This window comes from Typopeltis vanoorti, chromosome 8, assembly GCF_054136105.1.
Source record: "Typopeltis vanoorti isolate ZY-2024b chromosome 8, IOZ_Tvanoo_1.0, whole genome shotgun sequence".
NCBI classification, from domain to species: domain Eukaryota; kingdom Metazoa; phylum Arthropoda; class Arachnida; order Uropygi; family Thelyphonidae; genus Typopeltis; species Typopeltis vanoorti.
Genome location: NC_143556.1, coordinates 105,439,600 through 105,452,689, shown reverse-complemented (window position 1 = coordinate 105,452,689; position 13,090 = coordinate 105,439,600). Strand labels below are relative to the sequence as shown.

The window sequence follows — 13,090 nt, the reverse complement described above, 5'->3', positions numbered from 1 at the left end:
CTCTTGACTGGAGAGCGGACACACTAACCACTCAGCCAGCCAGGCTGGCAAGTGGGGGTACAACAGGCTCAGCACTGGGACCTGTATTCCTTAAAATTTATATTAAGACCATTGTTAATAGATTGCAAGCAGATATTCAGCTGTTTGCATATGATGTAAAATTGGGAAGGAATATTAGTAATAGCACAGACATGGTAGCCTTTCAAGGGGATTTCAATGAAATGGACAGATGAGTAAATGAATAGAGATTTCAAATTTAATTCAATTAAATGTAAGGTCTTGAAATTTAGGATACATTGATGGGAGATAGCATACTCTAGCGGAGAAGCTGTACTGAAGGAAGTGGATTATGCAAGGGACCTTGGAGTGACGATTGATAAAAACCTAAAGTTCAGAGAAGATATGGCCCCCCATGGGGAAATGTAGCCCAGAGGACTGCTGCAATAATGAGAAGGATAATGACCAGCATAGACAGAAGAGTTGTGATTACATTGTGTAAAGCTCTTATCAGAACAAACCTAAACTATTGTGCTCATATTTAGTCACCAAGATTTGAAGATGATAAATTAACCTTAGAAAAGATGCAGAGACAGATAACAAAATTGATATCAGGCTATACAATGTCAGTTATGAGGACAGATTGAGGAGATGTGGACTACAAAGTTTGGTAGATAGAAGGATGAGGAGAGGTGATATGATTGAGACATTTAAGCTATTAAGATGTGGTTACACGTTGACACGGAGGACTTATTTCGTATGGAAGAACAAGGGAAGGAGCAAGAATAATGGAACTTGCAAAAGGAAGTCATGAGCAAGTAGGTGAGGAGTTGTTTCTTTGCATAGTGGGTGGTTGAACAGTGGAATGCACTCTCTTATGGTTGGTGAAAGCATGAATGGTGAATGAGTTCAAGGAGTGGTGTGATGATATTATTATTATTATTATTATTATTATGTGCCACCTCCAAGGAGTCCAAAGACTCATCAAAGGAGGACAGCTACTCTACAACTCCCCATCTCCACCAACTACAGCGAATCACATCATCTAAGTCAATACCATCTACTACCTGCCACCACCACCACCACTAGCATTTTTACAGACAATGACAATCACATAAACTGGTCTAAGTAGTGGCCCTTCCTTTAATGCACGATGTTATACATGTCCACAAGGAGATTTGTTTGTATTATGGGAGATACTAAGACAAGTGGTGATGAGATCTTGGTCCACCTTTACCACAAGTTGCCTCGGTCCTGAAGATACTTCATGTGCAAACTTTATTTGCTTACACTTGGATAAAGGATTAAACTAAATTTATTACAGTCTAATCCAGTGGAAAAAAACTTCCAACATCTTTCTCTAAATCCAGAGTAATTAAATAATAAGGGGAGACACCTTTTGGCAACTCGTATAGGTAAATATGACTTCTCCATTACTTTTGGCAACTTGTATAGGTAAATATGACCATGAGTTGCCTAGGTCCTGAAGATACTTCAGGCGCAAAAGGATTTAGTTTAATCCTTTCTCCAAATGTAAGCAAACAAAGTTTGCTTACACTTGTAGAAAGGATTAAACTAAATTTATTATAGTCTAACCAAGTGGGAAAAAAACTTCCAAAAAAAGAAAAAGAAAAGAAGAAACCTATTGACACTCTTCTTAAAGAAGTGTAGTCTGAAATATTTGAGAAAGACATCATGGCGAAGGCTATTCCAGAGGAGAGAGGAAGTGGAAAAAATGAGGAAGAGGAGAGGTAGGTTGGATGAGTTCACCGTTGTACTGTAAAAGGATCTTCTTTTAATGTACCTAATAGCAACTGGAGTGAATTGGAAAACTGGCCTAATAGCAACTAGAGAGAATTGGCAAATAACAGTGAATTTTCAAACTGATGTTTGCTACTTCACTGGAACAATGACCATGGAAGTACCTGCAGAAGAGAGACACATATATGAAACACTGCATCTGTGAGATACAGATTGAAGTGAGACTGTGAGGGAAAGATCACCTATGAGCTGAATTGCTCATAGGTGATTTTTCGCTCCTTTGGACAGCATCAAGAATTTTCAATGAGGCATTAGGTTCACCACACTAAATGGGTGAACAGTATTCTAACGATGAGCAGATTTGGATTTGTAGAGGGTGAGTAGCTGGGTGGGTGTAAAACAGCTTCTTGAGTAGAAAAGAATGCCTACTATTTTAGAAGCTCAGGAAGCTATTGATGTAATGTGTTTGTGCTCAGAGAGTTTGAAGGTGAATGTCAGTCCAAGGAGAGATAGTTAATCCCATCTAGTGTTGTGTATATTACGGAGGATGAGGAAAGGTGAGTGAAGATCCCTTTGGAAAGAAAAAAGGAAACACTACATTTTGGCAGCATTGAAGGTCACTAGGTTATCCTTGCCCCACTAACAGATCATATGGAAGTCAGTGATTAAGACACTGGTTGCATATGATCTTGGTGTGAGGGATATCTAGGAACAAAGGAAAAGGATGAATGAAGAGTGCTATAATTGGCAAAGCTATGAATAGGATTTGTAGCGATTAACAGTAGGTCATTTATGAATAAGAGAAAGAGGGTAGGTAAGAGAACAGAGCCCTGAAACATCCCTCTCTTTGAGCAAATGCTGAAAGAGAGGGTGTCATCCATAATAACATGCAGTGTACAATCAGAGAGGAAGCTGGCTAGCAAGTTATTATTATTTGTCACCTTCAGGAATTCCAAAGACTGATTGGGGGGGCATCTACTCTACAACTCTGTCTCCACCATTTACAATCCACCAACTGACTGCAACTACATCAGCGGCATCTATCGCTGACCACAACTACTAGTATTTCCACGGACAATCACAAACATCCATGCCCACAGCGGGATTCGAACCTGCAGCCTTTTGGCTGGGGAGCGGATACGCTAACCACTCAGCCAGCCAGGCTGGAAGAGGGGGTGGGGGTGGCAGGCAGACCGAAGGAAGGTGGTTTGCAAAGCAGGCATTGATGCCAAACATGATCAAAAGCCTTGGAAATGTCAAGTGCAGCAGCACACCATTTTTCCAGACCTTTTTCTCTTACATCACTTGCTATCACTGGTGAGTGATGTAGGCTAAGATATCAGCCGTGGTTCTGAATTGGCAGAATCCATACTGGTAGTCTGTCACTGATTAACTGACGAGCTTCTAAATAGTGAATATATTCACAGCTGATAGCTTTCTCCATTATTTTGGAGAGGTTTGAGGTGATGGCAACTGGTTGGTAATTGAATGGTAGCTATGGTTTCCCTTTCTTGGAATGGGTTGGATACTGTATGTTAGTTCCCATGAGATGGAATAGGTACCAGCTGAGAATAGAAGATTGAAGAGATGATAGATGACAGGTGTCAACTCTGGAGCACAACATTTGATTACAACTGCAGAGATGCTATCGGGACCAGACAACTTTGTAGTGTTCAGATTGTCTAATATACATGTTTAAGTCTTTCTGTCGAAAGGCCACAGCAGGCATATGGTGCTCAGTTGGTGGTATGGTAGGAGGTGATTTGCCTTCATTGTTTATGCAGGAGTTAGAGGAAAAGAGTGATGCTAGGAGGTCAACTTTTTCTTTGGGTGCTGTAAGTGCCATCTGGATGGGTGAGAGGCAAGCTCAGGTGAGCAGGAGTTGCATCTGATGGCTTTTGGAAGGAACCAGAAGGGATGGCTGCCATTTGGACAAGAGATGAGTTTTCTACTATTGGCCTTTATGAAGTTGGAGTTGGATTTGCTGATAGATGATTTACATTTAATTGCGAGTTTCCACATAGACTGAGTGAACCTTGGGTTCTCGATGCAAGCCACTTGTGGTAAGCTGAGGTTTTTTTTTTTTTGCTTCAAATGGTTTCATATATCTTATGTAGAACCAGGGGTTGAAAAGAGGATGGGAATTTTGGACGGAATGAGGAATGAATGCCTTCATGCCACTGTGAATGATTTATTATGACTCACTTAGTGTAGGAGTCTGGGTCAGAAGAGCAGAAACAATAGTCATTGCCGTGGGAAAGAAAAGTAGTGTTTATGAGAGATCATCTTATGTCAGAGAACATGAAGTTGAGTGTGGTCAAAGGAGGAGTGTTCTGTTAGACTGGAAACTTGCACAAGATTGTGGTCCAAGTTAATGCAAGAAAAGTTATCCTCTACAGTATGTATAGAAGGAAAACTAGTTAAAAACAGATGAAGGGTATTGGGAAAAGTGAAGTGAAGTGGATTTTTTGGAATTCGGGTAGGTAGCTGCATAATCTTCATTAGATTGTTGCTTACAGCAAAAACTTATGCATGATGTCTGGCTTGATCTGTAATGTCGGGGAAGGAGAGCAAGTTGGAGTTGTGGACATTCTGGTCACCTAGAATGATGGTGTCACTGTTTGGGATGCTGGATTGTAGAAGAGAGAATTTCATGGAGAGAAAGGTGAAGAGATCTATGAAGCTTTCAGAGTTTGAAGACCAGTAAATGTAGTGGATGAATGTTACTAAGTGGGACAAGGGAACCTTCAGCCAAAGGAGGTCAAAAGCAGGGGATTCTAAATTATGCATTCTCTGGCAGTCAATGTTAGAAGCACCAAGGCACAGATACCACCTTTGTAGCAAGATGAATTGTGAAGAGTATAATTTGGGCAATGGAAGTGAACTATTGTTGAAACTGCAATTCTGGTTTTTGTTAAGAGAAGAAGGTCTGGTTTGGATGTTTGTAAGTGGTGATAAACATCATTCACAATGGAATTTATGCTGTGAATGTTTGTAAAGTGGATATGGAAAGGATTATTTCTCTTATGGATCCTGGTTAGCTTGGAATATTGTGTTTCGATGAAATAGTTGTTGAGAGGGATCTATTTTGTTTCCAGTGTTGCAGTCATTATTTGTCTATTGCATTTTTCATATTTGATTTATTATTAGTTGGAAGTAAATAGATCATACAGAGACAAACCAGTCTCCTTGCCATTCTAAAATCATTGGTAAGTCACTATTTCTTCCAGAATACTTGGCAATTAAAAGAAATGCCTCAACAATACAGGGTTTGCATATTAAACCTACTGACAAAATAGAGAATTAATGTGCACATCCCGTATGGTTGACTGGATAACATAAGTGGGCTAATATTAAAGCTTTTGTGCTTACCAGTACAAATACTTTAATGCCAATTATGTCATCTAATCAGTCATTTTTTCCAAAAACATTATCGGCATCATATTTCTGTGGATTCAAAAGACTCGTAACAGAAAGTCCCACTGTAACAGGTATTACTCATTAGACCATACCTTAAATGCATTCACTCTCTCCACAACATTCACTGACACTAACACATTCCAATTGCACATTATTGTGTGTGTGTGTGTGCGCACGCGCGCGCGGGTGAAGTGCGTCAACTAAAAGGAGCGGTGCTGCACTTCATTTAGACATGGCAATTAAAAGAAATGCCTCAACAATACAGGGTGTGCACATTAAACCTACTGACAAAATAAAGAATTAATGTGCACATCCTGTATGGTTGACTAGATAACATAAGTGGGCTAACATTAAAGCTTTTGTGCCAATAGTATTGTCATAGATGGCAAAACTATCAGCAAGATTTTTTTTTTCTAAGTTGGTACATCTGTCATAAGCATCCATGTGAAAATGCAAGTCATTCTATCAAGTAATTTATTTTATACAGGTGTCTGAAGAAAAAGTGTTGTCTGTATCCCTTGATATGGATAAAATTGAGTATCGTGCGGTTATAAAATTCTTTGTAAAAGAAGGTTTAACACCAAAAGAAATTGATTCGAAGTTCATAAAAGTTTATGGGAACTCTTCTCCTTCATTTTTGATACTTAAAAAATGGACTGCCAAGTTTAAACATGGCCATACCAACCTTGAAGATGATCCATATGATCCAAAAAGTGTAACAACACCAGAAATCATTGATCAAGTTAGCCTAATGGCTGTGCGCTTCGCAACCATATGACTGGAGAAGGAGTGTCAGGTTCGATTCCCATCGAAGATGTAAGGAATTTGAGAATCTTCCTTAGCCATAGCCAAGTTAGCCAGTCTTGAATGCATGCAGTAGGGTTTTTTTTCTGCTAGTTTATCTGGCGTTTTTCATTCCACAAGCAGGCAAACCGGCCCCGTGAACACACACGGATCTACAGCCATAAATACTTAATCCCATATGAGGGGGCTAAACTCGCCCCAATAGGGATGGGGGAAAAAAAGAGAGGAAACTATACGAAAAAATAAATAAATAAATTGATCAAGTGCACAATATGGTATTGGATGACCGGCGAGTCAAAGTGCGTGAAATTGCTGAGACTACAGGCATTTCAAAAGAATGTGTAGGATATATTTTGCATGCAGAATTGCAAATGAAAAAGCTTTGCGCAAGAAGGGTGGAGCGCTTGCTCACAGCAGATCAAAAACGCACTCGCATAAAATCTCTGAACAATGCTTGGAGCATTTTAACAAGAATAAAACTGATTTTGTGCATCTATTTATTACTATGGATGAGACTTGGATTCACCATTACATGCCAGAATCCACACAGCAGTCAAAACAGTGGCTAGAAGCCGGTTGTTCAGCGCCAAAGAAGACAAAGTGGGTTCCATTACCAGGAAAGGTAATGGCATCGGTGTTTTGGGATGCTAAAGGGATTTTGTTTATTAATTATCTCGAAAAGGGTAAAACAATAACTGGGGAATATTATTCCGATCTTTTAACCAGACTAGATGAAAAACTTCGTGAGAAAAGACCTGGTTTGCAGAAGAAAAAAATCATCTTTCATCAGATCAATGCACCTGCCCACAAAGGTGTTTTGGCAATGGGAAAATTAAGGGATCTGCATTATGAATTGTTTTGGCTCCCCAGATTTGGCTCCCTGTGACTTCAATCTCTTCCCAAAATTAAAACTCTTCTTCGCTGGTCAGCGTTTTTCTTCGAATCAAGAGGTGATTGCAACTGTAGAGAGGTATTTTACAGATCTTACTGAGAATCACTACAGGGACAGGATAGCGGTGCTGCAGCATCTCTGGAATAAATGTATTAGTCTTAAGAGAGATTATGTTGAAAAATAAAAATAATTTTAAATTATAAATTAATTTTTCATCATTAGGCCAAGAACTTTTCAGACCACCCTCATAATTTTTCTATTAAATGTAATATTCTGAATGATATGAATATTCAAGCCAGTAGTGTTCTTAAAAAGGAGATAAACTTTAATGTCACATTCAGTTATGTAACACAGTGCATTTCTATTAAATCTATATGCAGCAACAACAACAATAATATGGCTTATTATTATTATTTCTTATACACTTATTCAAATATAAGAAAATTATCTTATCAGAAAATTTACATTTACATAAAATTACGTATGGACTTTACTACATTATTATTAATCAATAAAAATATACATAATAAAAAGCTATAAAATACATACCACAGTTACATCATCAACAGGGGCTTTATGATATAGCAATATACGTGCGCTATCTACATGATCTCCCTGAGATGCCATATGTAGAGGTGCCAATCCATTCTATCCAGCAGGACAGGAAATAGAATAATATAATTCTGAAGTATTTTGTCAACAAATAATATGCATCACAAAGATAAAAAAAAGAAAACAAAAGTAATAAAAATTATACATGTTTCATGATGAAAACATGTATCATCTGCATGGAAATTTGTAATAGTGAAATGTACCATAATTATTTCCTTTCAGATCATTCGCGCACCGGTGGGGGGGGGGGGGAGAAAAAGGAAAAAAAAACACTAGAAAATTTTCTAAAAACCTTTTTCCTAATTAAAATATTTTTTTTTTTAAAATTTATGTTTTGTCGTGTCATCTATTTCTACACTACTTATGAATTAGCAGTCACATAAGGTTGGAATATCCTATAGCTCTTGGGAATCAACAGCCGCTGTGAACACAAGCTGAACGAGGTAGTGCCCAGGCAGAACCAAGCACTATTTCATTGGCCTGAGCCAGGCCAGAGGAGATCACGGGTATCATGTATTGGCGATCACTGCAGATACTCAGTCACAGGTAGTATGCAATGTGTAGTGTCTATTATCAAATCATCTATTCAATCTCTCCCCCCCCCCCAAGATTAAATCCTAAGTACACCACTCTTTCAGATTGGAATCAAGTCTTCTCAAAAATTAATAGAATAAGTAACATGAGGGAAAGCAGATAAGATCTAGTTTGATATATAGTATGATCTATTATGAAATAATAATAATAAAACATCTTAACTATTACTAGCTTTAACTTATTAGATCTGACTAGCTTTAACTTATTAGATCTTACTAGCTTTAACTTATTAGATCTGACTAGCTTTAACTTATTAGATCTTACTATTACTAGCTTTAACTTATTAGATCTTACTATTACTAGCTTTAACTTATTAGATCTTACTATTACTAGCTTTAACTTATTAGATCTTACTATTACTGGATCTTGTAGAGTAGGGTTGACAGACAAAAGGACTTATACAAGGCAAATGGTTAGCATTTCAATGGATATACTGTTCGATGTGTGATAAAACGTTTGTTGCATGAAGTGCAAATGGATGCACAAAATGAACACATTAGAAAATCAAGCAGCAAAATAAGAAACAACAAAGTAAGTAATAAAAATCAGGTAAGTAACGTTTATGATATATTTATGAATATCATAAAACAAGCTGTTGATGAGCAGGTTATAATTTCTAAGTTTTCCCAGAACAAAAATTAAAAACATAGCACACACAACTGAAAAACAGAAAAGAAAGTAAACAAGATCATAATTGTAGATAAGCATTTAAGATAGGTTCTAACGACTTAACTAGCGATAAGTTCAGTATGAGAGACAATATGAAAGAATTGTTGGATGAAGTGAGAGTGATAAGTGAGATAAGTGAGAGTGATAAGTGAAAAGTGAAAATCATAAGTATATTACCTCAATATGATAAAAATGAATTAAGAAGAAGAGATATGATGGTAAATGATTTAATGTGTTGGCTGTGTAAAATGAATGGATGTGAGTTTTTGGCTGTCTGAAGTGAGTTTGAAAGAAGACTGGATTTGAATAAGAGGGATGCTTACACTTGAATGTATTTGGTATCAGGAGTCTTGAAAATCTAATAACCGGTGCGAGACCTAACACAGATGGTCAGGGAAACTAAATTATAAGAATTATAAGAATGGGAGGAATGGTATGAATATGTGTATAAGAGAGACAATATTACATAACTGTTTTAATGATAGTAATGGACATGATAGTGAAAATGATTACACAGAGAGAATGATTTCAACTTTGTTTATCTGGTTTGAATCCATCAAACATGCACAAAGATGGCTGCATATATAAGGCACTAGAGAAGAACAGAGATCTGCAAGTTGTCCATGTCATGCAGACTACAGACAAGGATATACAAAAGAATAAGGATGTATCTTATTCTGTCTGTACACACATGCTAGGAGTATCAGAAACAGAGGGAAGGAATTTTTTGCATTGGTCAATATGTTAGGACCTCAGATTTTAGGCAGTAGTGAGACCTGGCTATCAGAATAAGACATATTAAATGGTATTGAGTGCAGAATTTTTGGAAGGATAGAAACAATAAGAGAGGACGTGGGGGGGGTTCTGCTATTGAGACTATGACTTTAATATTAGTAACAAATTTTCATTTGGCAGTGAATTTGAAACCATCCAGTGTGAGGAGGAGTCTAAACAGATTAAATATATAACAAGGTGTTATTACACACCTAGTGGATCAGTTGCTAGTGATGAAGAAATGCATCAAATTAAAAAAATGAGTGTGAAAAGAGTAATCATAATGGAAGCCTTTAATTATCCAATCATTGACTGGGTAGCAGTAAAACCTCATGAGAAGAATGAAACTTAATTTCTTGAGCTGTTGTGAGACAACTTTCTTGAGCAGCATATGACAAAAGGAACTCATGGTCAAAGAGTGTTAGATCTGATTATAGTGTGTCAGAGGGTGTTCCAGTTAAATACATAACTGTTCTGCCTCCGATTGGTGACAGTAATCATGCAGTAATCACTTGCAACCTTGCTAATTTTATGAATGCTACATTCAGAAAAGGTTACATGCTAAACTACAAAGCAGGAAATTATGACCAACGGAGGAGTATACTGAGTTCAGCACAATGGTATTGGTTGCTGGATGGAAGAATATTGACAGGGCATGGGAAACATTTAAAAATTATTTAAATGATGCAATATCAGAATGTGTCCTGACAGTTCGAAAAATAAATAGGAGTCAAATGGATGCGTAATCTTATCAAGCAAGAGATTTGTAAGAAAAAGATGATGTGGAAGAAATACAGTGTGCATAAGGATGATGTCCATTATGAAAATTATAAGCAGGAGGCCAGGAGAGTTACAACTGTTGTACAGGATTCCAAGTTTGAGTATTAAAAGAAACTGGCTCTGCAAGCTAAAGATAGTCCCAAAGAATTCTATTAATATACTGCAAGTAAAAAAAAAAGAATGAAAATAAAAGAATAACTATACTGATGCATTCAGTACAGTATGAAGGTGATTGATGGTATGCAGATGGTATGCAGGTGACTGATGCAAAAGTGATTGTCCAAATAATGAGTAGCCATTTTGCTAAAAGCCATCAAGCCACATGAGGAAACCTATGTATGTGGAGGAAGTACTAGAGCTGTTGCACAAACTGAATAAGAATTCTGCAATAGGAAATGATGAGGATATCAGCATGAGTGTTCAGCTGAACTGACTATTCCTTTGGCCAGGCTATATAATTTGAGTCTCAGAACAGGGAAGATTTCACAAGAGTGAAAAGAATGCGGTAATCACATTGCACAATGGTAGTGCAAAGTAGCAACTATCGACCAATCAGTATCTCAGCAGTAGTGGTGGAGATTTTGGAAAAGTTGGTTAAGAAAAGTTGCATACAGAAATAGGTTGACAGTAATGGCAGCTCGTACATAAGCACTGCGACACTGAAGCACCCCCCAAGGAAAAAAATGAAAAAATTAAATTTTGTTTGTGTTTATAAATAATTATAAATAATTGTGCTTATTAAGAGACCACATAATAATTGTGTTTATTAAGAGACCACATAATAAGAGACCTCATTATTATGAGATCTCTTAATAATAATAATAATATCAGTGAGACAGCTGAGTGTAAGAATATACAAAAAATTCCTAAGTTAGTACCACCTGTAACAAGAATGTGATGGTTAGTATACAGCATAAGGGTAGCAGTGGGTATAGGGAACTATTGAACTTTTCTAATACCAGTTATTAGAAAATATCTTTAGATGATTACATACTGATTATGAAGACAGAACAAGAAACTGTAGACTGCAGAAACCATTAATGTTGCATTCAAGGACAACTATGATGGCTAGTGAGTGTAGTATGTGGACTTCCTTCTTACTCCCTGGAGGTTTCTCTTAATAATAATAATCTTTCCTTCATGGCAATTAAATAATATAAGTTACTCCCAACTCTCAAACCAACAAAATGCTCTGACAACATTCTTGAACCATTTAAACTCTCCGATACTCTCGAGACAAATCTATCTCCTCTTAGTACATCATTTCATTAACCATGCAGCAAGCTCATAATTAGTTATCTCTGTTCCATAACACCCATAATGTTGGTGGCCTGCCATGTACATACTGGTTTTATGTTGCTTCTATTTATTATCTTCAGTTCTCCGAGGTCTCTTAATAATAATAATATCAGTGAGACAGCCGAGTGTAAGAATATACAAAAAAATGCCCAAGTTAGTACCACCAGTAACAACACAGAATGTGATGGTTAGTATACAGCATAAGGGTAGCAGTGGGCCTAGGGAATAACTGCACTTTTTTAATACCAGTATTAGAAGATATCTTTAGCTTGAAGGAGCCATTTTCTTTTAATACCAGTATCAGAGGTAATTGAAGCAGACAAAATAGTTTAATTACTTAGTAAACACTTCACAAGAGCATAGCATTCAGTGCATATCCTATGCATGGCTTGGAGGAAGTGCATAGGACACAGCTCGAGTTTTAAAAGAAGGTGAAAGGGAACTGGAAGTGCTGTTGACCACATCATTGAATTTGAGTCTCAATCTCTGGGTTGGTCCCAAAGAAGTGGAATGAATGGAAAATAGTTCCATTGCATAAAAGTGACAAATTAAAGTTGCCAAGAAATTATATTCTTATTTAATCCTTTATCAAGTCTAAGCAAACAAAGTTTGCATGTGAAGTATCTTCATGACTACGCTACTTGAATATATAGACAAATGACTTCACATAAATTGCCTTAACATCCCATAATGCAAAGCACTATCCTTTCAGGTATATATAATGCTATGCATTATGGGAAGAGCCACCACCCAGACCAGTTTCAATCTTTATTCAGGTCCCATCAGTCAGAGCGAGATTAAGAAGAAGCAATACTAAGATTGAAGTAAGGCAGAAATCATCTCTCTCATATATATATATATATATATATATATATATATATATATATATATATATATATATATATATATATATATATATATATATATATATATATATATATATATATATATGTATGTGTGTGTGTGTGTGTGTGTGTGTGTGTGTGTGTGTAGAAAGTTTTTTTAACTTGGGTATATTATGTATTCAAGATACCAAGTAATTTTATATAAACTTGGTTTTTAATCCCATTTCCCAAGTGAGCAAACAGACAAGTAAGTCAAGTTTGCACCTGCACGTAGTGCAAGTCTAGGCAACTCGTGGTAAAAGGGAATTAAGCTCTGATCACTTTCCTTTGTATTTTTCCCTTAATGTAAAGCACATCCCCTTGCAGAGATGTATGCAAAGCAACCCACTCCTCACCCTCTTTCTCACAGTTTCCTTTCATAACTTCCAGGGATGGCCCCTTGTTATGACTCCTTTCTAGTCCACACAAGGACACTGTATTATCAACAAAATTACATGCAAAACCATGACGTTCAGAAAATCAATTCCAAATATTACTTGTACATTTGGATTAGATGATGCTGGAAGAATTATTAATGGATGACAAACTTTCAATGGAAAACAAGGAATTGAAATAAAAACATTGATTTGCTCATCAGCTGAAA

General features: G+C 36.8%; 1 protein-coding gene across 10 annotated transcripts in view; it reads right to left on the bottom strand.

Moving 5' to 3' along the window:
* LOC150104251 (uncharacterized) overlaps positions 1–13,090 on the bottom strand; it is a 1,804,220-nt gene that overhangs the window by 1,273,387 nt on the left and 517,743 nt on the right. For all 10 annotated transcript variants that reach the window (XM_090396244.1, XM_090396248.1, XM_090396245.1 and 7 more), the window contains exon 9: positions 7,424–7,522. In XM_090396244.1, the coding sequence (XP_090252370.1) occupies positions 7,424–7,522 (99 nt within the window). The remainder of the gene's footprint in view (positions 1–7,423; positions 7,523–13,090) is intronic.